Source organism: Schizosaccharomyces cryophilus (assembly GCF_000004155.1).
Source record: "Schizosaccharomyces cryophilus OY26 unplaced genomic scaffold supercont4.1, whole genome shotgun sequence".
Classification (NCBI taxonomy): domain Eukaryota; kingdom Fungi; phylum Ascomycota; class Schizosaccharomycetes; order Schizosaccharomycetales; family Schizosaccharomycetaceae; genus Schizosaccharomyces; species Schizosaccharomyces cryophilus.
Genome location: NW_013185624.1, coordinates 81,075 through 101,251, shown reverse-complemented (window position 1 = coordinate 101,251; position 20,177 = coordinate 81,075). Strand labels below are relative to the sequence as shown.

Here is a 20,177-nt window from a genome sequence, read left to right as displayed (position 1 = left end):
AAATTGAAGATGCAAATTTCTCTTTGAATGCAGAAGCTCCGATTAAAATTTACAATTCGTGATCACTGCTATTAATTAGAGAAGCCAGTCACGATTACAACTACAAAATTGTCTATTGGAGTTGGACGTGTTAGTACTACGTAGAGTAATAGTAATATGTCCAGGGATCTGATTAACTAAATGAAACGACTAAAGTGTCAATCTTATTTAGCCTGATCAGTCAAATCTTCCGATCTGAAGATTTCGACTGTCAACACACATATATATATTGTTCTGTAAAACTTCAAATGTGACTGATTTCTAAATAGTACTAATAATCATACGTTAGTAAATCTTTAATCGTATGTTCTGCATTCAAAGAGAAATTTGCGTTTTCAATTTTTTGTTTACTTATTATCAAGCACAATTCTTTAAGCTTATGAATATTAACTGATATTAGCTAATATTCCATTCTTATAACAAATTGTTATATTATGAATGCTAACGAGGGATCCAATTATGACAAATGGCCATAACTAATTTTTGCTGATGTCCATAACAATATATTCTCTCATTCAAAAGATTATACTTTGCACGCACGTATGGCGAGCTCAGATGAATATAAGCTCTAAAGTATAATATAATGAACTTTGCAATCACATGAAAGTAGCGACGAAGCCACGATTAGCGAGCCTTTGCTGCCTTATAATTTAACTGAAATTTAAATATTACTTCTTTTGGAATTTGCAGTATAGTTTTTACTTATCTGACTAATTGTTTCCTTTACTACACAGAAGTCAATTTATTTGGCATACTTTGATAAAAAAATTTATCGCAACACAGATACTACTATAGTATTGTATATATATAAGCTAAATAATCATCAACTTGATCTGTCTACAGCATAACAACTTCAATAATGCCTTACCAAGTTTCGTCCAACCATTATTGCTAAGTTAAATCAAAATCGTCTGAGTGTCAGGGTCTCGTTAGTGCAACTGTTGGAAGCAACATGAAACTTGGTGCATTTATACATATACCTTTTAATAAATCAAACTCAATTTCTTAAATCGACCACAAGGGCTTTCATAAATTTGTTTGGAAATAGCGCACGTTACGAACTGTTAACTCTTACCAGTAGAATAATGGACAAAAACCATTGAGTGTAGTATAAGACGGAATAAAATTCCTGAAGAAATAATAATTTATTAATTTAATTACAGCTAGTAATAGCAATTTCGTCCCAATTATTCAAATCCGAAATGATACCATATATTCTCAACGCTCGTTTGCTTTGAATGGAGTGACCTCCATATGTGTAAGGACAATCCGTGTTTATAAAATGAAATCTTTGCTATAGCCTCTAATTTTCAGGTAAAAGTTGACATCAAGTCAATAGGTTCTCTAGCGATGGTCACTGTATCAAAAATGTTTTATAATGCTAGCTTACTTACTCATGATTATAGATGAATATTGGAGTTTTCTATGATTGTATACCAATATTGAAAATGAATAATTAACTAGAATGTTGATCTTTATTTTAGATTACATTTTTTTTTGCCATGACTGTATCTGAAGGAATGAGGGTTACAAATTGAATAGCTGTGGCTCCATAAGACCTCTATCTACTCCTTCTAAATTTCTCCAATAAAATAGTATTTTTCTGAAGTTACGGCTACTACCTTTTATTGAGTTATTTCTTATGTACCATTGAAAATTTATTCATTTATTGATTATCATTATCATTCTCTTATAACATTGCTAATAGCATTTTCATGAACTCTCATTAAAATATTCCATAGCATTACGTTTCATCATAAACTCATATACATCATAATTTTCTCAAATTCAGTTGATGGTAATTTGTTTCTTGGAGCGAGATTGCTCAATCTTGGGCAAGACAATACTCAAAATACCATTGGAATATTGGGCTTCAATACGGTCGGAATCGATCCTGCTGGGAATGGAGATAGTTCGGGAGAAGGATCCAAAGCGACGTTCAGACCATCTGTGGTTTCCACGATCTCCCTCGCTCTTGCGCTCATTCACGGATTTACCAGAAACGGTAAGTTTTCCTTCGTCGTAATGAACTTGAACGTCTTCCTTTTTGACACCAGGAAGTTCTACATCAACAGCAACCGTGTCTTTGTCTTCATGGACATCAATGGCAGGTGACAAATCAACAGCACGATCCTGGCGTTGAACGCGAGGAGAATAACTCAAAAAGTCAGAAAAGACGTCTTGAAATGGGTGCAAATCAAAGAAGGGTTGAAGAGACATTGTGATAATTAGTGCACGCTTAAGAAATGAATAATCGTTTGTAGAATTTCAAATGATAATTACAGTCGTTTTCCTTTGGTTTGTCGTTGTCGATTTCGACCCTACCGTTCTCTTATTTATACTTGCTCAGTAAAGGGTCCTGAACATTCCATAATCGAGTTAGTACTTTCTAGACGCAATAACGTTGCCACCACCCAGTATTTCCAGGAATGTCCTCGTGGTTCTTTGAACCTTTTAGTTACTTGTTTTTAATGAAACTTTCTGCTAATTTTTCTTTTGGTTTCTTGGTTTTCATTTCTTGTTGCTTTATTTTTGCCCGTCAGTTCTAGATAATTCAAGAAAATTAGTTTCCATTTCCTCTTTTGTATGATAATGGATTGTTCTCGCGTAGTCCAACTTTATTTTACGTATGGGAGATGTATAGAAAGCAGTACTTTTCGTCTTGCGTTGACAATTACAGTGTGTATTCATTTTATTCTCCCAACTTGTAGGCTTTATTAATTGCTTTCGATGCAACTAAATCAAATTTGATTCATTGCTTATTCTATTACTTTGCTTGATTATTACCACCGTATAGTAACGCTAACTAACTTATAAGAATCCGATAGTACCAGCAAAAAAAGGGAATCGGTAAAATATAAGAAATAACTTGGTGATACTAAAAGTGAATTACTCTGAACATTCATAATAGAATATATCAAGTAGTAGTAAACTTCAAAACGATAAAAAAAAATTCAGTGGACAAAACGAAAATCTAATCTCTTATTTCCTTCATCAGTAGTATTTTCAATATAAAGTTTTTTCTCCTCCTCCGTCATTCCATTCCATAGTTTGTCTCTTTTCTTGTTCACATGAACATAAAAGACTTTTGTAAATAAATAAATAACAATGTTCATACACGTTATACCAATAAGGTCGCGATTTCCACGTCGATAGCGAGGAGCGTCGTCTGCCCGATAAATTACGGCAGATACGATGCTACCAATCTGAACTGAAACGTTATACAATGAGGCGGAAACAGTGCGAGTGCGAACAGAATTCGAGTTTTGAGAATTCCAACCCACCTGCAAGGCATGAGCGTAAGGAGTGCCAACAATCAAAGTAGAGATTGCATACAACACCCATTTATTGGTGGACCCAGGCAAAAGGTATAATGCAATTAACAATGGTAGTACATAAAATTGCGGACTCATGCAAACTATTGTTTTTTCTCCAATCATTTCACTGAAAAAGGTGATTGCTAATAAAAGTAGTATTTTTAAAAATATAGATGGGAGAACCAGCAGATTAGTTTTGACTGTTGAAAATCCTAGACTTTTAAGGCTTAAGGTCAAATATGAGGATGGTGTTTGATATGGAATCATAAAACCAACCCCAATAGCATACAGAGGCCACAAATGATAATCACAAATGGCTTTCCATAGAAGCTTAAGGGTTAATGCTTGTCGGTTATGCATGGTTCCTTTCGATGGGTCGTTTCGTAGTGCTCTATTCACAATGATTTTCTCTTGTCTCTCACTAAACCAACCTGTTCTTCCGCGAAACCAAGATGCAGTAGCGGTTGGTCCAGAAGGCATCATACCGTAGGATAATAATCCAATGAATAAAGTGATAAGGCCTTGAATCAAAAAAAGGTAGCGCCAGCCAGCAATCCCATGATGACCGTCTAGTTTGAGAATGCCGACAGCAGAAAAAGAAGCGAAAATATCAGCAATAGAATTGGAAATCCAAAAGAAGGAAAAACGAAGATTTAGCTCCGAACCAGTGTAAAAATAGGAAAGATACAAAACTACATCAGGAATGAATCCTCCTTCTAAAATTCCAAGTAGCATCCGTGTAACATAAAAAGAAGCCCTATTTTTTAGGAATATTTGAAATATCGTAACAATACTCCATAACGTAATTTGGGTGGGAATCCAGCGGTCAGGACCAAGGCGTTTACTGATCAGTTGTGAGGGCAATTCGGCAAGCAAAAAGGAACAATAAAACACAATCATTCCTTTGTTGTAATCATTTGTATTCATACCCAAATCACCCAAAAAGTTATCACTCAAAGCCTGTTTAATGTTTGCACGATCCAACTCGAGCGCGAAAAACATTACACATGTCCAAAGCATAATGAACAAGTCCATTTTTCTTACAAGTCGTTTTTCTTCTCCCCATGTCCATCGAAAACCTGGATCGAACCGATGTTTATTTTCGTATGTATCAATAGGATAATACGTCTCTCGAGCCAGTGGGTCATCATAAACCGAATACTGCGTGGCTATAGCATCATTTGGTATTTTAACCCTTGGTCCAAAGAAAAAAGAGTATAAAGTCCTTGACGGAAGAGGAGGTCCCAAATCATCAACTTTCGATTCATCATCCTTGGATTCAGTTGACTTTACCGTCCATGTTTGCACTCCCTTTTTGTCTTCTTCCGGTTCGGATGAATGTGAACTTCGACTCCCATATGTATAAGTAAGACGGTCGTCAGTTTCGTCGCTCATTATTATGGATAATGGACCTGAAAGTAGCTTCTTTCCAAAAGATTGTTTTGATCGTTTTTAGGCAATTGCGCTATTTATTTTCTTAGAGCAAAATAAATAGTTTACGAACAATTGAGTAACGCAGTCGTTGTTATACGACTTTTCTATGGTGAAATTACTCACACAAAAAAGAATGAAAAAGGTTAACCAGCTGAAGGGATCGCACTCTGTCTTTTTTATATTCGAGAATCACCTCGTTGATTATCTTTTTGCGTTTGAGGCTTTTTCAGTCCTCAAATAACCAATTAATACGCTTACATATTGCTTTTTCTTCTCTTCAAATGTACAACAAATGCGGTCATATCTATGCTCGAATGGTAAATAAGTGGGTTTTTTTAGAAATCTGTAGACTTGATTATGCTACCTTCGAGCTTACATTGCGCTATGATTCGTGAGTATCACGGAGGATTTCTAATCCTAACCGAGCCTTATCGTTAGTAAATGCTAGCACCGGGTTGATTAGATATACGGAAATCAAATTAAATGAGATCAACGTTCAAGAGTTTTCCATATTTTTCAGTAAATGACAAATTCTTCTTTTTTTGCTGAGTAATGCCAGTTATTCACCCAGAACTACTTTTGATTTTTGATATTTTTGATTTTTTTTGTTTTTTTTTTAGTTTTTAGTTTTTAATGAAACCTGATTTACTAATTATAGGTAGAAATCATTCAAATATTTATGTCTAAATTGTTGAAGGAAGAAAAGTAGCAAAAAGAGGAGTAGAAAATGCTTGTCCTAAATCGTTGCATCTTTGTCTCGTAGTCTCCACGGTAGATGCCTTCCCGAGCTGGATAAACTCCATCTTGACAAGCCGTAAAGTCATAATTGGGAAAGCTTTGGCGGGCCTCTCTGGCTCAAGTGCAATATCACAGGGCCAATCCCCTGCTTCTTCAACCAATGGACAAATGTCGACTGGTATATCTTTTCGAAAATAGTCTCGGAAGCCTATTTCCATTGTTTGCAATGTACGAGGGTGTGTGAACAAACAATGATATTAGCCAAAAATTGGACGCTGAAAAAGCTCTTCATGAAGTTGGTCTGCCTGAGAGCATCCTAGATCGATCAAGTTTGGATCTCAAGCTCGGTGATCTCGTCAGGACCCACATTGTGCTTAGCTTGACCATGTAGGACTACTTATAACATTTCTGATTGTGAATTTTTTTGGCAGGTATTAACATCGCAATAATTTGAAAAATAGAAATTAAATAAAAAAAAGCGGAGGGTTTTATCCTGTTAAAAATATACTGAATAAAACTTCCAGCTTCCTAATGAATATGAAAAATGAGGAAAAGCCTACCAATTTTTAAATAAAACTGCTCATTTGATTAATAGTTTATTCATGATAAAACGTCTATGCTTGACTTTTTGACAAGCAAATGTTTTCTGCTATTATTGTGGCTATGTCATTATTATCAGTCTTAGGTTTTGTCCACTGTTATAACCGATACATAATATCAAGATGGGTCACTATAGTAAAAATGAATTTCTTCAATGGTGAGTTATATTCATTTTATTTAAACCAAATCATTATTACTATACATAATTAGTATAATGGATAATTAAATATAACTATTATCATGACGGTATGTATGCATTGTAAGACACGGAATTGGTGTAGTGAGAGATCAGATCGTCTTGGACTGACAGTAGCTGTATCTGGGAAACACCAAAACTTTGTATGTAGAAAAAGGGAGTCTAAAGCTTCTGCCGGATTAGACACTAACTATGGATACGGACCGGAGACTTGAGGTGCATACGCTTCTAGGTGACGACGAGGGACAAAGAACTTTTAGGATAAAACTCATGACATAAAAAATTGCTAAGAGAATTAGAGAGAAAAAAGTTTTGAATAAAACATAAAACAGGGATCAATGCCAGTCGTTCCTAAATGAAAACTGAAAACTGGGAAGTTAATAGCATTATTCTTCAACCTCTGGTCTACTGCATATCTTTTGGGCACCTAAAAGGAAAAGGGTGCGTATGATTTCTTTTTTTTGCGAATCAATTAAAACGTTGAAAATTCAAAATAATAATGTTTAAAATAAAAGAGAAAGCCTACAGCACCCAGGATTCCCATGTTGTCTCCAACCATAGTACTAACGAGGCCCTCAGACGCTTAACTGCAGTGATCGGACGGGAACTGGTGTTTTCGCCTAGGTATGGCCGTAGACAGGGATATCTCTAATTATGTAGTATTATATTGAGATTCTTCTTTGCTTAATGCATTATGACAGCAAGCTGCTATTTCTGTATATGCTAAAGCGCCAGTCAGCATGCTGAATTTTTTATATAGTTGTTAGTTTTTAAAAGACATATTTACCAATGAACTTGTGTAAATAAATAGAAGATCTGTAATGGGAACGAAAGAAGTTTTCGAACCTTCTTGATCTTTTAGATTTCAACGACTACATTCAAGAGATGTTCCAACTCTGTTTCATTGCTTGTTCATTTTTGGTTTTGAATAATTCCACATTTATATATAATAGATACCCCAATTGAGATTCTTGAAAATGATAATAATTCGGCTAAACAAAAAACAATTTGTTTGTACAATATATTTTCGATATAAAACTTTTTTGTTCCAATGAACATATCACAATAGTTTCGGCTGACATAAGCTTATCATTTTGACGAAGTGGCTGCTGGTAACATTTCCATTGGATCTAACCTTTTTTTATGTTTTCCGTGTACAACCTCAGCAATTCACTTTCAACAGTTCCATACCTTGGTTGAAATAAGTTGGTATCAAAAAATGACCGCTGGCTTAGAAAATACCAATTTATTTAAACCAATTACTATCGGTAAAAATAAGATAAATCAAAGAATCGTTTTTGCTCCTACAACAAGGTTGCGTGCTGCAGATGATCATACTCCAAGTGACTTGATGCTACAACACTATTCTGATAGAGCACAAACTCCTGGTTCTTTGCTCATTTCAGAAGCCACCTTAATATCGCTTCGTGCTGGCTTATACCCTAACATTCCTGGTATTTGGAATGACAAACATGTTCAAGGATGGAAAAAGATTACTGATGCAGTACATGCTAGAGGGAGTTATATGGCGTGTCAGCTTTGGTCAGCAGGAAGAGTTGGATCTCCAGAACTTTTGAAAAAGCACGGTTTGGACTTGATTTCTCCCTCTGCTTTATATGAAAGCGAAGACTCTAAAAAGGCTGCAGAAACTGCAGGCAATCCTGTGAGAGCATTGACTGAAGAGGAAATCAAGGGCATTATTTATGAAGATTACAAGAATGCAGCAATCAATGCTATGGAAGCAGGATTTGATTACGTGGAAATTCATAGTGCTCATGGATACATGCTTGATCAATTCTTACAGCCCGCTACGAATCAAAGAACAGATAACTATGGTGGTTCCATTGAAAAGCGTGCAAGGATCGTGCTTGAGATTATTGACCTTTTAAGTGACACAATCGGCGCTGAAAAGCTTGCAATCAGATTGTCTCCTTGGGCTAAATTCCAAGGAATGAAAGCTGAAGAAGATACTGTACATCCTATTACCACATTTAGTTATGTGGTAAATGAACTTCAAAAGCGCACAAACAACGGCAAGCAGCTTGCTTATCTTTCCATTGTGGAACCTAGGGTCAACAATAATATAGATGTAAACTTTTCTGACATTGTTGGTTCCAATGACTTTATCAAGCAATTGTGGAAGGGGGCTATTTTGCAAACTGGTAATTATACCTATGACAGTCCAGAGTTTAAGGGTTTGAAGGCTGATGTGGATGGTGACGACCGTACTATGATTGCATTTTCGAGATATTTCACGTCGAACCCAGATTTAATAGAGAGATTGAGGAAAGGTCTTAAGCTTACTCCTTACGTTCGTCCTTTGTTTTATGTTGCTCACAACTATGGCTATAATACATTTCCAAGCTATGGCAAAGAATTGCAGTTTGACCCAGAAACGGAGAAGGAGAGGCGTCCTGTTTCATTAATTTGAATGTTTCATGACAATTATAGACTTATTTCATGTGGAAAGGGTATTTATTTTCGGTTACGTATGTTTGTTTCAATCAACGATCTGAATTTCAATTAATTGAATTTTTCTTTCTTCGCAACAATCATCCGCTGCCATCATACACTTCGTCGAAGACTTTGACATAGCGCTAAAGAGAAGATGATTAGAAAATAATGTTCATGAAGCTACAATTGATGCCGCAACATCAAGCAATCTAAAAGACAAGCCGAATTAGCCAACATAGATGATGAAGAGCCTCCTCGTTGGTCTCAAAGAGGCATGGACCGTTCAGACAGGAGTCTAGGTGAGATTAAAGTGAAACTCAGCCGGATCAACATGAGGTCAACCAGAACAGATTATATACAAGGAAGAACAATGGGTTTTCAAGTTTCTTCCGTTCCTTCTTCAAACGTAAATGATCCAGATGGAGGTTTACCAACTAATACCTGTGTGGAGAACGATATAGAACATTTAATCAGAGAACAATGCGCAAGATATCTTACTGGATATGGCATATCTTTTGTTTTTAATGAAACTATTGGTTAAAGGACAAACTTTGAACGGCCTGAGTTTAATCCTTTGCTGGTCTGCAGTACCAATTCTCTGGTTTCGTCTAGTTAGGAATCGACGCACCCTTGTCGATTTGGTTAAACTTTACAGTACCAGGGCGAATGCTACAATGATATGAAAAAAAAGTTACATGGGTGATGATTCACAAAAATTTATTCATTCGCTATACTGAACTGTGAAAATCCTGTGATATGATTGTAATGAGAAAAGTCTGATTGTAGCTGTCCTTAGAATGTAAGGGCATAGCGGTAAACTTTGAATCATGAATTAGAGGGGAGATTCAATGTTGTTGCTGTAACATTAAAGTATCAGCATTACTGATCATCAAAGTACTACCTTGCAATAAATCTTCAACCGACGAGTACTGGATGATCATTAGTCAAAAAACTATGATGTCCAAGCGATTAACAGACTTTTGAATATTATAAATCTTAGAACCCTAAATATTGATGCTAAAGTCGTTTCTGCATTTTGAAAACGTTGAAAGGCTTTTATAGTTCGCTGATTTCTGCAAAGCTTCAAAGAGTTATGTTGAAAGTTCACACTTGTGAAATCACCTATAATTATATGACGAGAGCACTATTTCGAGAGTGGTCCGAGTCAAATTCATCACCGGCGGCCTCCTGCTCACCTTTGTCGACCGGCATAGCACAATGGATATGACTCGCCAAGGTCAGATTATGCATCTTTTTTCAAAACCTACCGAAGTGAACCATTCACTAGCGAAGAATTGTTAAACGGAGATCTTTTCGCCAAAACCACATTCCCTTACTCGGCGACTCCTATAAACTAGACCGAGCTCGACATCTGGTTGCGAATCCAACTGTGTCTCATTCCATCTCCGTCGATACCAATAGCAACCCCGGCACCACCTTTCCTTTTAATATGCACCTGGACTACTTCACGCTCCATCCCGCCTCACTACCTGCTTTAAATTCCCTTCTCATTACTTTATAGACAACTATTGTAATGTTATTACCTATTGAGGTTTTAATCTTTTCATGGAATAGTATTTTATACCATCACAGCAAAAATCTCGTATTGGATAACAATACATAATAATAAATAATACGAAAAATACTATAAAGCGCTCGGAAGAGTGGTGTAATTGTTAATTAAAGTTTGGTCTATAGGCATCGTTTATAGATAAATCCTCAAAGTCATTTTCATCTTTTTTGGTAGATTATTACCTATTTAAATTATCTCTTGTAAATATGAGCATCAATAGACAATATATTAAGATTGATTTAAAGGTTTTCAATAGCTTGCATCACGTCCAAAATTTATTTATGACCAACTTTTTGAGGACTTAGATGACGCGTGTTTTTGCAAACAAATTTACATAACGAACTTTTATGGCGACATGTTTCTAACATTACTTTTATGACTGAGTTCAGGCTGCAGAAACCACGAATGAGCTTAGATATTCTAGTTAATCTTTTATATGTGTGGTATAATGCATATATACTTTTATTAACTCGTATAAAGGTTCAAAATATAGTACACTATATTATCATTATTATATAGATTTACGATATCGATGGTTTCATTGCCTTCACCATCATTTGTCAAGCTTTGTACGTTTCATTCTCAAAAATTTTAAGCTCATTTTGAAGAGCAAGCTGTATCTTCTAATTTTTGTTTTCTCCTAAATATGGATTAACAGATTCTTTCCCCGCCAAATCGGGGAGGCCTTGTCCTTCTTGTCGCCTACTCTGTTGAAAAGTAGGAAAAACTTAATTGTTAACTCCTCTTATTTGAATGTTATTAATTTCTGTGTAAATTATACTTTGTACTAAGTAACAGCACTTGTTCAAATGTTAATGGCGGCTTAATTATGGTGAGAGACATTTAAATGAACCTTTATTGGAAGAAAAGAAAGAACTTTTGGGAACATTAAGATTTGTTGGTATTCTCCTACACTCACAAAGGATGAATTCGTCTGCCCTTATTTGCCTACTGACTAACACCACCACCACCACCATCATAAAAGCCATGTCGTCCTAACGCGTTGATAGCAGCTTTTACGTTGCACGCATCGCTTGCATTTCTATCTTGCTTATATTAATATTATTAACTTGTTAATTACCTCATAGTGCTTGTAAGAGGCGTTCCATTGAGTCGAAAGAAAATCTCTTTCAGGCATGTATACGAGTGTTTTGAGTGATGTCGTTTATGTGCTTGAGTTTCATTGAATTTTTTAATCAATTATTTATCAAACTTATTATTATTCGTTCCTCCTTGTTTTGAGTTGAGCAATTTTGATTCCTGTTACAACAGCTTATTAAGCACAAAAGATCGTTGATTCCAATGAAGAGTGAGTTAAAATTGATTGAGAATAGATTAGTAATCATGAGAAATTATAAAAAGAATGCTTTTCTAGCAAAACTAATTCAAGAATTCCCTCAACGCTTGCATATTTTAAGACGACGAAAACAGGTTTTCACCAATTGTCTACAGGACTCGGATATCCCTTAAGTTAGAATTATTTTGACGGCGACAGCGTACGTTTTGCTGCCAGCGTGGTATGCACAATCACAAGTGAATTCAATATTGGACAAAAATAAAACACTTTTGATTGATTGGGAATAAACAGTTTTTAGCGACTTATTCACTTCTATTGACTTTCTTTCCTTTCATTGCATTCCGTTCTTTTTGCGTTTTACGTTTTACCAAGTCAATTCAACCCAACCATGACCCTCACGGCTCATCACAAATATGCTATCATCTACATTTGTCTGATACTGGGGTTGCTAATACTGTTTGGTTTTTTATTCTTGGTTGAGCGCACTCGCGTTTGCTACAAGTCAAGTCAATTAATGAATTTTCCGGAAAACCATAAAAAAAAACAGAATTTTCTAGCCAAAACTTACATCTTTTTCCGAAACTACTACTTGCATTTAGTGACAACCAAATGGCTACTTACCATAATATTTGTGCTACTGGTTTGCGCCGTAAGTATTCCTTTTATAGGTGAAGAGACTCCTAAACTTGGTTCAAAAAATAATGCAAAAAAAAATTGGAATAGAGATTCCGTTTGTTCTCGTTTTGCTTATCTAGCTTGCGCTCTTTATATTGTAACATACCTCTTTAGTTTAAAAAACAATCCCTTTGCTCTGATGCTTCTCACGTCCCATGAAAAATTGAATTACATTCATCGTCGGTTGTCCATCTTTGCATTGTTGTTTGGACTCATTCATGGAATTGGGTACATAGGAATTGCCGTCGCTGATAATGTTCATTACCGCTTGGCGAGCGGAATGTATTTAACAGGATACGCAATCATAACCTTTACGGTTGTCATTGCTACAAGCAGTATCTCATTCATCCGGAAAAAATATTATGAATGGTTTTTTGTTTTGCACCACCTTTGCAGCATCGGATTATTGTGTAGCATTTGGCTTCACAGCCAGAATGCCGCTGTTTATATGAAAGTGTGTGTATCCCTGTATGCCTTTGATCGTGGTCTGCGTATATTGCGAAGTTTTTTAAATTCTTCCAAGTTTCAGATCTTCCTCTGGGATGATGATTTGATTTACTTGCGAGGACCAAAACCGAAATCATTATTTTTTTCCTTACCCTGGGCGGCTGGAAGCCATGTCTATTTGAATATTCCTTCTCTCAGTTACTGGCAATTGCATCCCTTTACCATGGTGAGTTCGCCCACTGGCGATTATGTTGAGATGATGATTGCGGTACGGACAGGTTTCACGAAACGCCTTGCTGGCCATGTTAAAAAGAGTGGATCTGTAAAACAGGTCCTGCATGAGGAAGAGGGAAAGCTTGGTCTGGAAAGTTCTTCTTGTAAAAGTGAGCATTCAGAAAAACAACCCTCTTCCTGGTCGTGGTCCCCTACTTCTTTGGACGTACCCAGTCATCAAATGACTGTGTTGATGGATGGACCCTATGGCCCTACGACGAATCTTTACAATAACTATTCATATGTACTTTTCCTGTCGAGTGGTGTTGGTATTACATATACTCTGCCGCTTTTAAAAGACATCATTCAATCAAAGTCGTCAAAAACAAAGAAAATTACGTTTGTCTGGAGCTGCAGATCGAAATCCCTTTTCGTAGCTATTTTCAACTTATTGAAAGAACTCATGAAGGACGAGAGTCAGATTCAACTAGACATAACTTGTCACTTTACAAACAGTTATTCATACAGGGAGATTCCGGATATTCAGTTCATATCAAACAAAAATTTATATCTCCGACTTTTAGATGGTCGTCCTCTTTTTGATCACTATTTGAAATCATGCTTGGAAGAAACACAAGGGCAGACCGCTGCCATTGCGACTTGCGGTTCAGAGAGCTTCTTGAAACATGTCAAAAAGAATGTCACCTCATGTGTAACAACTTCAGATGATTTGTTTCAACATTACGAAGAAATGTGACTTCCGCTCTTGATTCTGGTTTGTTCTTTTTTTTTCTGTTTTTAGCTATGATATCGCGACAACACTCTTTTACTTAATATGAATTCGCGTATGCAAAATGTTTTCCTATCAGGGTTTCTTCTTTTGCAGTATATAGTCCTAATTTTTAAATGGCTCTTTCTTTCTTTCTGTACGTTCTGCAAAACTTATTTATGATTCTTAGAAGGAAGTGATTGAATTGAAAGAGCATGTGATGGATTCATAGTCAATGAACGGCAATGACTCTGAATGATTTACAGGCTATTTATTAACAATTTATCTCTTTTTTAAAAAACAATGACACAACACTACAATAAGGGAGAATGACAATATGCATATATAAGCGTGAAAGCAAGTATGAGATGCAAAAGCTTTCTCATTGCATTTCTGGTTAATTGAAATTAAAAGCAGCAATGTTCAAGTAATCATATAATAAGGAAACCAGTATCCGAGAGTTCAACAAAAGATTGAAAGCTAATGAAAATCAAAACTCATAGGCCAAACCAAATAGCAAAACTGCTAGAAAATTTAGAGATTATGAGAGCCTACAGCACCCCAGATTCCCATGTTGTCTCCAACCATAGTACAAACGAGGCCATCAGACGTTTTCACTTAACTGCAGTGATCGACGGGAACTGATCTAGGTATGGCCGTAGACATATGTTGTTAAGCATGATATGCCTTAAATTTTTTTTCTCATCTATATCGATACTTAACAGCCAGGTTCAATCCAGCTCGAATGAACTTGCTGTGCATTCTCGAAATTGCTTCAGGATGTTATATGAGACTTTGTTTTGTTTGTATATTGTTCTTAATTTCTACACGAAAATATTTGTACTTATAAAAATCGTAAAAAAAAAATTGATAGAAAAGAAAAGGATCACAAGAATCATCGTATACGCAACCTCGTTCTTTCTTTAAATTGAATTAAATTAAATATGATTCTTTTAAAATTTTATTTTTATATTTTCAACAGATTCGCATTACAAAAATGAAATGCGAATCCGTTGAAACAACCCAACCCAACTCAACTCAACTCAGTGAATATTTCCATAAAAGAAAACACAAGCGAGTTCCTGCTTTGCTCGCTCGAAACATACGAAACCTTGTGCAGAATGCTTTTGTGTTTTGCGCTTGAAATACTAACTTATGTAGGTCTACAAAATGGACGCTAGAAGACGAAGCAGAGAACAAGGAATTCAAATAATGGTTAAAACATAATCATAAAAAATAGCTGAAATAAGTGAAATAAGTGAAATTGAGCAAGTACTTTCCAATTGCCAAAGTGAAACTTTTAACCAACGCAGCGTGACTACTAAAAGCGAAGTGGACAAAAAATTTGGATGGTACGGTATGCGTTTCGGTTCACCCGTAATTTTAAATTCAAAAAGTGCAAAGCGATAGCGAAACGAAATAAACCATTATTGTTTCATTGTATCATTGTAAACGAAAACGAAGGATCAAACTTTTCATCTTTTTTTCTACGATTACCGTTTGCATCGCTACTTTTTCTAAAAAATGCAGTATTCTATCTGCATACTAACCCTTGCACTCTGCTTTTCACTCGCGCGGGCATGGGTCGCTTATGATCCTTTATCTTTAGAAAATAATACCAATGCAAGTGCGAAAATTGCTAACTACCCATTTTATATCCAAGCTTTTCCATATGATTTCAACTGCATTGGAAACCTTTCTTTTATTCAAAATCCTCCTCCTGTTGACGGACAAGGAATTAACTCGTATATGGAAAATGTTAGCTCGATTTTGACTGTTCCCGCAGATAATACCAGCGTGACGTGTATGTACGTAGGAGACGACGAGCCTACATGCTACTCTGGAGATTCACCAACATGCTTCAGCTTGTCAAAAAGCATAAACAAAGTCAATATTCTCATGAACGATTCATCCCATGTAATCAACAATTCATTATCAGCCTTGTCGACCCAAACTTACTATATAATAACCCCAAACTTGACATATGGTTATTTGAATTCAAGTGTGAAAGATAATAAAAATGAACCTTATGTAGGATACGAAAGCTACTTGTATCCCTGTGATGGGAATCAAACTTGTATGTTTGATTACTTGAGAACGGAAATAACCCCAGAAAAAAATGGTTCTGGTTTTACTTATCATTGGGGCAAAGACAAACATTTCAAACATAAAGAAGAATTTATGGACTATTTTGAAAAACAACAAGAAAACACTGCAAGACACACAAATATGTCTTTTATCCCGCCAAACTTAAAACCGATTTCTAATAAACGGGTTGTGAACCAAACTGAGTTGGTACCATCTTTAACCTCAACTCACAAAGCAAGTAGATTGCTGTACATTTGCTTAGCTTTTGGTTTGATTATGTTGAGTTTTCGGTGATAAAGAGGGAACTAGTAGCTGGAGTTAAAATAGAGTCATTGTTGTTGAGAAGGTTACAAAGATGTCGAAGGATATAAGCCAGATGGCATTGTAAATTGTAATCTTTTCAGCAAACACATTCATAGGATTCTCACAGATCTTGCTGCTTCTAATGTTTTGAGTGGTACTTGTGATGTGCTTGCGGTCAGGTAGGTGTTTTACGATCCCTTTGATAGACAAATTAGGTTTATAATGAAATTGTATGTCTTGTTCATCCTTTTCGTGCGTTCAACAAATACAGAATATACACGCCAAGTCATACCCATATAGAGCATCTGCATTTATTTTGTTTTCATGCACTGTTTTATATGATTTATTTATTCTTAAAAAAGTGACAAACAGAAAAGAAAAGGGTAAAAGCAGATAGTCTGGACTTGGGATTCCATAATTAGTTTCTTCCTACCAAACGTTTTGCATTTGTTACTTCTTCGGTAACAACCAATTTTTGGAGGAGCCATATCGTTCATCATAGCAAACGGTGAACAATAACAGTGTGCTCAATGTACAAAGGAATGTGTAAGTTTGCAGTAACGTCTTACGTATGATGGTAGACAAAAAAAAAAGAGATTTTGTTAAATGACTCTTTGATCAAAGGATTATGGTATCAAACAGTTGCCTGTTTTTGAATGATTAAGATTGAATATATACGTATGGCAGCTTAAACTATCGGTTTGGCCGTTTGGTCTAGTGGTATGATACCATCTTAGGGTGATGGTGGTCCTGGGTTCGATTCCCAGAACAGCCCAACTTACAACTTTTTTAACTTGTCATTATTTGGTCAATGCTATGAATAGCGAAAAAGTGAGTTCTTTCATGGCAGAAAAGCATAAGACCCATGGGGACTTGTGAGGACGAGAACTTTTAACGACGAACGCAAATTTGGCCAAGTGGTTATTTTTTTTTTTCATTTTTTATTCGACAAATTCAGAACGAAATTTGTAGATGTCGTTTGTGATTGCTCAAGTAATCATGCCTAAGCATCCGCGTACGCAGACAGCAATTAATTTCAGCCTAGTTCATAATTTATTGACAGTCTTGAACAACGAAAAAAGTACTAACTCTTCAAAAGATATAGTACTTTAACGGAATGTATTGAACGAGGCCGTGAGTTTTAATATGCCGCATCAGTGGTGTAGCGGTAACATGGATGCCTTCCAAGCATTCGCTCCGGGTTCGACTCCCGGCTGATGCAAGTTTTGGTTTTTATTTGTAAAAGAACAAGAAAACCACAACAGAAATCACGCGCCGTATAATATTGAGTTTCTAATGGAATAAACAACCTCAATTGGATTACCTGGTGCTACGTAAATGAATAGTAATAACGGTCTGACCCGTCGATTCTTCCAGTCTGTAGATTTCGACTGTAAGTATGTGGTTTACACAGCTTTTTCTACGGAGTCAACGTAATCATTTTCTTTGTTCTATCATTTTGGTCCCCATTTCATTCTGCATCATGTTTTCATCCTTTGTTTACTTGGTAACATGATAAATTATCTTCACCAGCTAATATAATAAAGATGAACACGTGGCCGACAGCGACATGACATATGTGACAACATGAATTATCAATCGCATGTATTTAGCTTCGTGCCACACGCTCGTTGGCTCGGTTTGCAAAAAAGCTGCGGGGTATAACAACCGAAAAACTTTTGACTCAGCACATGATAAAGTTGTTACCACCATCATCGCTTGTTTCTCCTAGCTCCGACTTTAATGTCGGACTTTAAGACTCGGGTTAATTCAATGTAAGTTGACAAGTCAGTTCTGGTTCGTTGTTTACGTCCGTTAAGTTGTTCCTAGTTCCATGGTGGTATGATTTGTACAATTTCCTCTTATCTTTTATGACGAAGTGTTTCTTGCTACAGTTAATATATAAAGCCTGAGATTTCCTTCCAACTTGTCAGATATCATCGAAAAAGAATCCATCTTTTTGTATCATATTTAATTCAGTTTTGAACAACATATCTTTTTTTTTTTTTTCATTTCAAGCTACTATTAAAATGAAGTTTTCCTTGTCTGCTGTCTTCCTTACTCTTCTTGGAGCCACCTCTACGTTGGCTGCTCCAGCTTCAACATCGTCTCTTGACAAACAATTTGGTATCGTGAGTAGTCACTCTGGTAACATTCATGTCCACCTACGCACATTCGAAGTTGGTCAATCTGGTCATGTCTACTTGAGCAAATACGATAATTCTGACGGTAATCCCCATTTTAATCTCAAAAATGGAGAGCTGTTCCATGAAAACAAGGCTGCTTCTATTGACAAGGATGGCGCCCTTGTTTTCGAATCCTCTGGATCTCCTGTGTCAGGTTTCGAAGCTAAGAAGGAAAATTCCCAATTATATGAACTCAGCTTGAACAATGATTACCCTGTAGCATGCCCTGTTCCCAATACCAACGATGTTTATCAAATCTACTACGGAAAGGGTAATGGCAATGCTGACTGTACTTATATTTATCCTTTGGCTGCCTTTCCTTAAATGCCGTTCTTTTTTGAACTTTTCGAATTCCATTTCATACCCTTTTGCACAACGTCTATGTTATCGATTCAACTCGATAACTTCGACCATTAGCTAATTTTTACATTTGCATACAATCATTATTTGCATCAATTGAAGCATTTTATATCTATTTTATCCAACTTTTCAATCATTTTCTGTAATTTTCATAATAACGTAACGAGTGGAAGAATGTATTCCAATCCTCTAAGGAAGAGTGATAGGTTCCTGTTGTCTTTTTTTTTTTACATTTTGTAAAGCAAACTTTACGGTTTAATGGTCTTGAACTTTACTTAACAATTTTTCTGGAATATATATACATATTATTATTGCCAAGTTACTGTCTACTCGTTTCAGATGTATGTCTGCTAGGAGATGAGAGACTGTTAGTAGAGCTTTCAATAGAAAAAAGTTGCGTTCGAATAGTGTAACAGATGAGAGCTGGATTACTGCTTTAAGCTCCTGGCGCTGTAAGAATGAATTCCTCTGATTGAGCATATATTTCCTCATCATGCTTGGGGTTGCCTATGTTGATGCGATAGCCTCCACCAGTTGGCCAATTGGTAGTGTCGGTGGTATAGCTGCCATCTGATACAGAAACCGTCGCAAGGAACTTGGTAAAGGGAGGATACCTGAAATAGTTGCTTAAATATATTCCCACAATATCCTTGTCTGTATTGACAAAATTCCAGGTAATCGTGTGATCCTCGCCAGTTTTCCACTGTTCAAATGTTGTAGGATTTGTGATTTGTATAGCCATAGAGTAGGCGATAAATGCGAATAATACCAGCTTTGATAGCATCATTTTGAAAGAGACAAAAGATAGTTTATGAGTGAAATGATTCAAGGAGACAAGGTAGAGATGTTCACCGATTGAAGGGTTAAAATATACAAATACGAAAGAAAAAAATATCGACAATAATGATTTTTTACTAAATGGATTCATGAAGCGTGGTCGGTCTATTTATAGACAAATACTGATCCTATATTATAAACAAACAAACAAACAAACAAATAGGAAATGTAAATTCAAAGATCGATAATGAACGACAGGCTGTTTAATCAAAGCTATTTTTTTGTTTGTTTATTTCTTTACATGTATTTGGATTTCGTGTAATTGAGGAAAATGGTATACTTTTGGTTTCCCTGAGGGCTTATACAGACAGAAAACCTTATCAGGAATTTTTCAAGATTACCCGCCATTTTTGATGGAAGCGTTACTTCTGATCAATGCTCGCGTTCCCTTTTGGTTGAAGCTGACACACTTTAAGCAATGAAGGCTTCTTCTTGGTCTTCAATGCGGGTTTGGTTGATATGAGGATGAAAGAAAGCATCCAAGTTAGCAATAAACATAATCGTACCGCAAGCAAGCATAAAGATGTTATTCGGGTTCCAATTCCATCAAAAGCATATACACTAGCAATAGCGCAACATTTACCAATAGCAGCGGGTGACGGTCGGTGATATTTACATATATACATGAACAATATTGAAGTTCGTAACAGC

At 36.0% G+C, this 20,177-nt stretch overlaps 9 protein-coding genes and 3 non-coding genes across 12 annotated transcripts; 6 read left to right on the top strand and 6 right to left on the bottom strand.

Annotated features, from left to right (window-relative positions):
- Positions 1-1,648: 1,648 nt before the first annotated feature.
- On the bottom strand, positions 1,649-2,358 carry SPOG_03624 (hsp16-like protein). Its single transcript, XM_013165887.1, has one exon. It carries the CDS (start codon positions 2,257-2,259, stop codon positions 1,828-1,830), a length of 432 nt encoding a protein of 143 aa, XP_013021341.1. The 5' UTR covers positions 2,260-2,358; the 3' UTR covers positions 1,649-1,827.
- A 635-nt stretch (positions 2,359-2,993) lies between these two features.
- SPOG_03623 (phthalate transporter) lies at positions 2,994-4,751 on the bottom strand (the record flags this gene model as incomplete). Its single annotated transcript, XM_013165886.1, has 2 exons — positions 2,994-3,124; positions 3,167-4,751. The coding sequence occupies 2 exons, from the start codon at positions 4,749-4,751 to the stop codon at positions 2,994-2,996; spliced, it is 1,716 nt and encodes a 571-aa protein (XP_013021340.1).
- Positions 4,752-5,443: 692 nt separating this feature from the next.
- Positions 5,444-6,199, bottom strand: SPOG_03622 (uncharacterized protein). The gene has a single exon (XM_013165885.1). The coding sequence runs from the start codon at positions 5,744-5,746 to the stop codon at positions 5,474-5,476; it is 273 nt and encodes a 90-aa protein (XP_013021339.1). The 5' UTR covers positions 5,747-6,199; the 3' UTR covers positions 5,444-5,473.
- A 644-nt stretch (positions 6,200-6,843) lies between these two features.
- On the bottom strand, positions 6,844-6,958 carry SPOG_16105. Its single transcript, XR_001203048.1, has one exon. It is a non-coding gene; the product is annotated as a 5S ribosomal RNA (ribosomal RNA).
- Positions 6,959-7,397: 439 nt separating this feature from the next.
- Positions 7,398-10,506, top strand: SPOG_03621 (NADH:flavin oxidoreductase/NADH oxidase). Its single transcript, XM_013165884.1, has one exon. It carries the CDS (start codon positions 7,544-7,546, stop codon positions 8,753-8,755), a length of 1,212 nt encoding a protein of 403 aa, XP_013021338.1. The 5' UTR covers positions 7,398-7,543; the 3' UTR covers positions 8,756-10,506.
- A 793-nt stretch (positions 10,507-11,299) lies between these two features.
- SPOG_03620 (uncharacterized protein) lies at positions 11,300-11,489 on the bottom strand (the record flags this gene model as incomplete). The annotated part of the gene is made up of 2 exons (XM_013165883.1): positions 11,300-11,401; positions 11,433-11,489. 2 exons carry the CDS (start codon positions 11,487-11,489, stop codon positions 11,300-11,302), a joined length of 159 nt encoding a protein of 52 aa, XP_013021337.1.
- A 768-nt stretch (positions 11,490-12,257) lies between these two features.
- Positions 12,258-13,740, top strand: SPOG_03619 (FAD-binding domain-containing protein; the record flags this gene model as incomplete). The annotated part of the gene is made up of 2 exons (XM_013165882.1): positions 12,258-12,301; positions 12,438-13,740. 2 exons carry the CDS (start codon positions 12,258-12,260, stop codon positions 13,738-13,740), a joined length of 1,347 nt encoding a protein of 448 aa, XP_013021336.1.
- Positions 13,741-15,134: 1,394 nt separating this feature from the next.
- On the top strand, positions 15,135-16,336 carry SPOG_03618 (uncharacterized protein). The gene has a single exon (XM_013165881.1). It carries the CDS (start codon positions 15,277-15,279, stop codon positions 16,132-16,134), a length of 858 nt encoding a protein of 285 aa, XP_013021335.1. The 5' UTR covers positions 15,135-15,276; the 3' UTR covers positions 16,135-16,336.
- A 510-nt stretch (positions 16,337-16,846) lies between these two features.
- On the top strand, positions 16,847-16,918 carry SPOG_16104. Its single transcript has one exon. It is a non-coding gene; the product is annotated as a tRNA-Pro (tRNA).
- Positions 16,919-17,294: 376 nt separating this feature from the next.
- On the top strand, positions 17,295-17,365 carry SPOG_16103. The gene has a single exon. It is a non-coding gene; the product is annotated as a tRNA-Gly (tRNA).
- A 470-nt stretch (positions 17,366-17,835) lies between these two features.
- On the top strand, positions 17,836-18,815 carry SPOG_03617 (But2 family protein). Its single transcript, XM_013165880.1, has one exon. It carries the CDS (start codon positions 18,174-18,176, stop codon positions 18,651-18,653), a length of 480 nt encoding a protein of 159 aa, XP_013021334.1. The 5' UTR covers positions 17,836-18,173; the 3' UTR covers positions 18,654-18,815.
- A 159-nt stretch (positions 18,816-18,974) lies between these two features.
- Positions 18,975-20,171, bottom strand: SPOG_03616 (developmentally Regulated MAPK Interacting protein). Its single transcript, XM_013165879.1, has one exon. It carries the CDS (start codon positions 19,615-19,617, stop codon positions 19,126-19,128), a length of 492 nt encoding a protein of 163 aa, XP_013021333.1. The 5' UTR covers positions 19,618-20,171; the 3' UTR covers positions 18,975-19,125.
- Between the last annotated feature and the right edge of the window lie 6 nt (positions 20,172-20,177).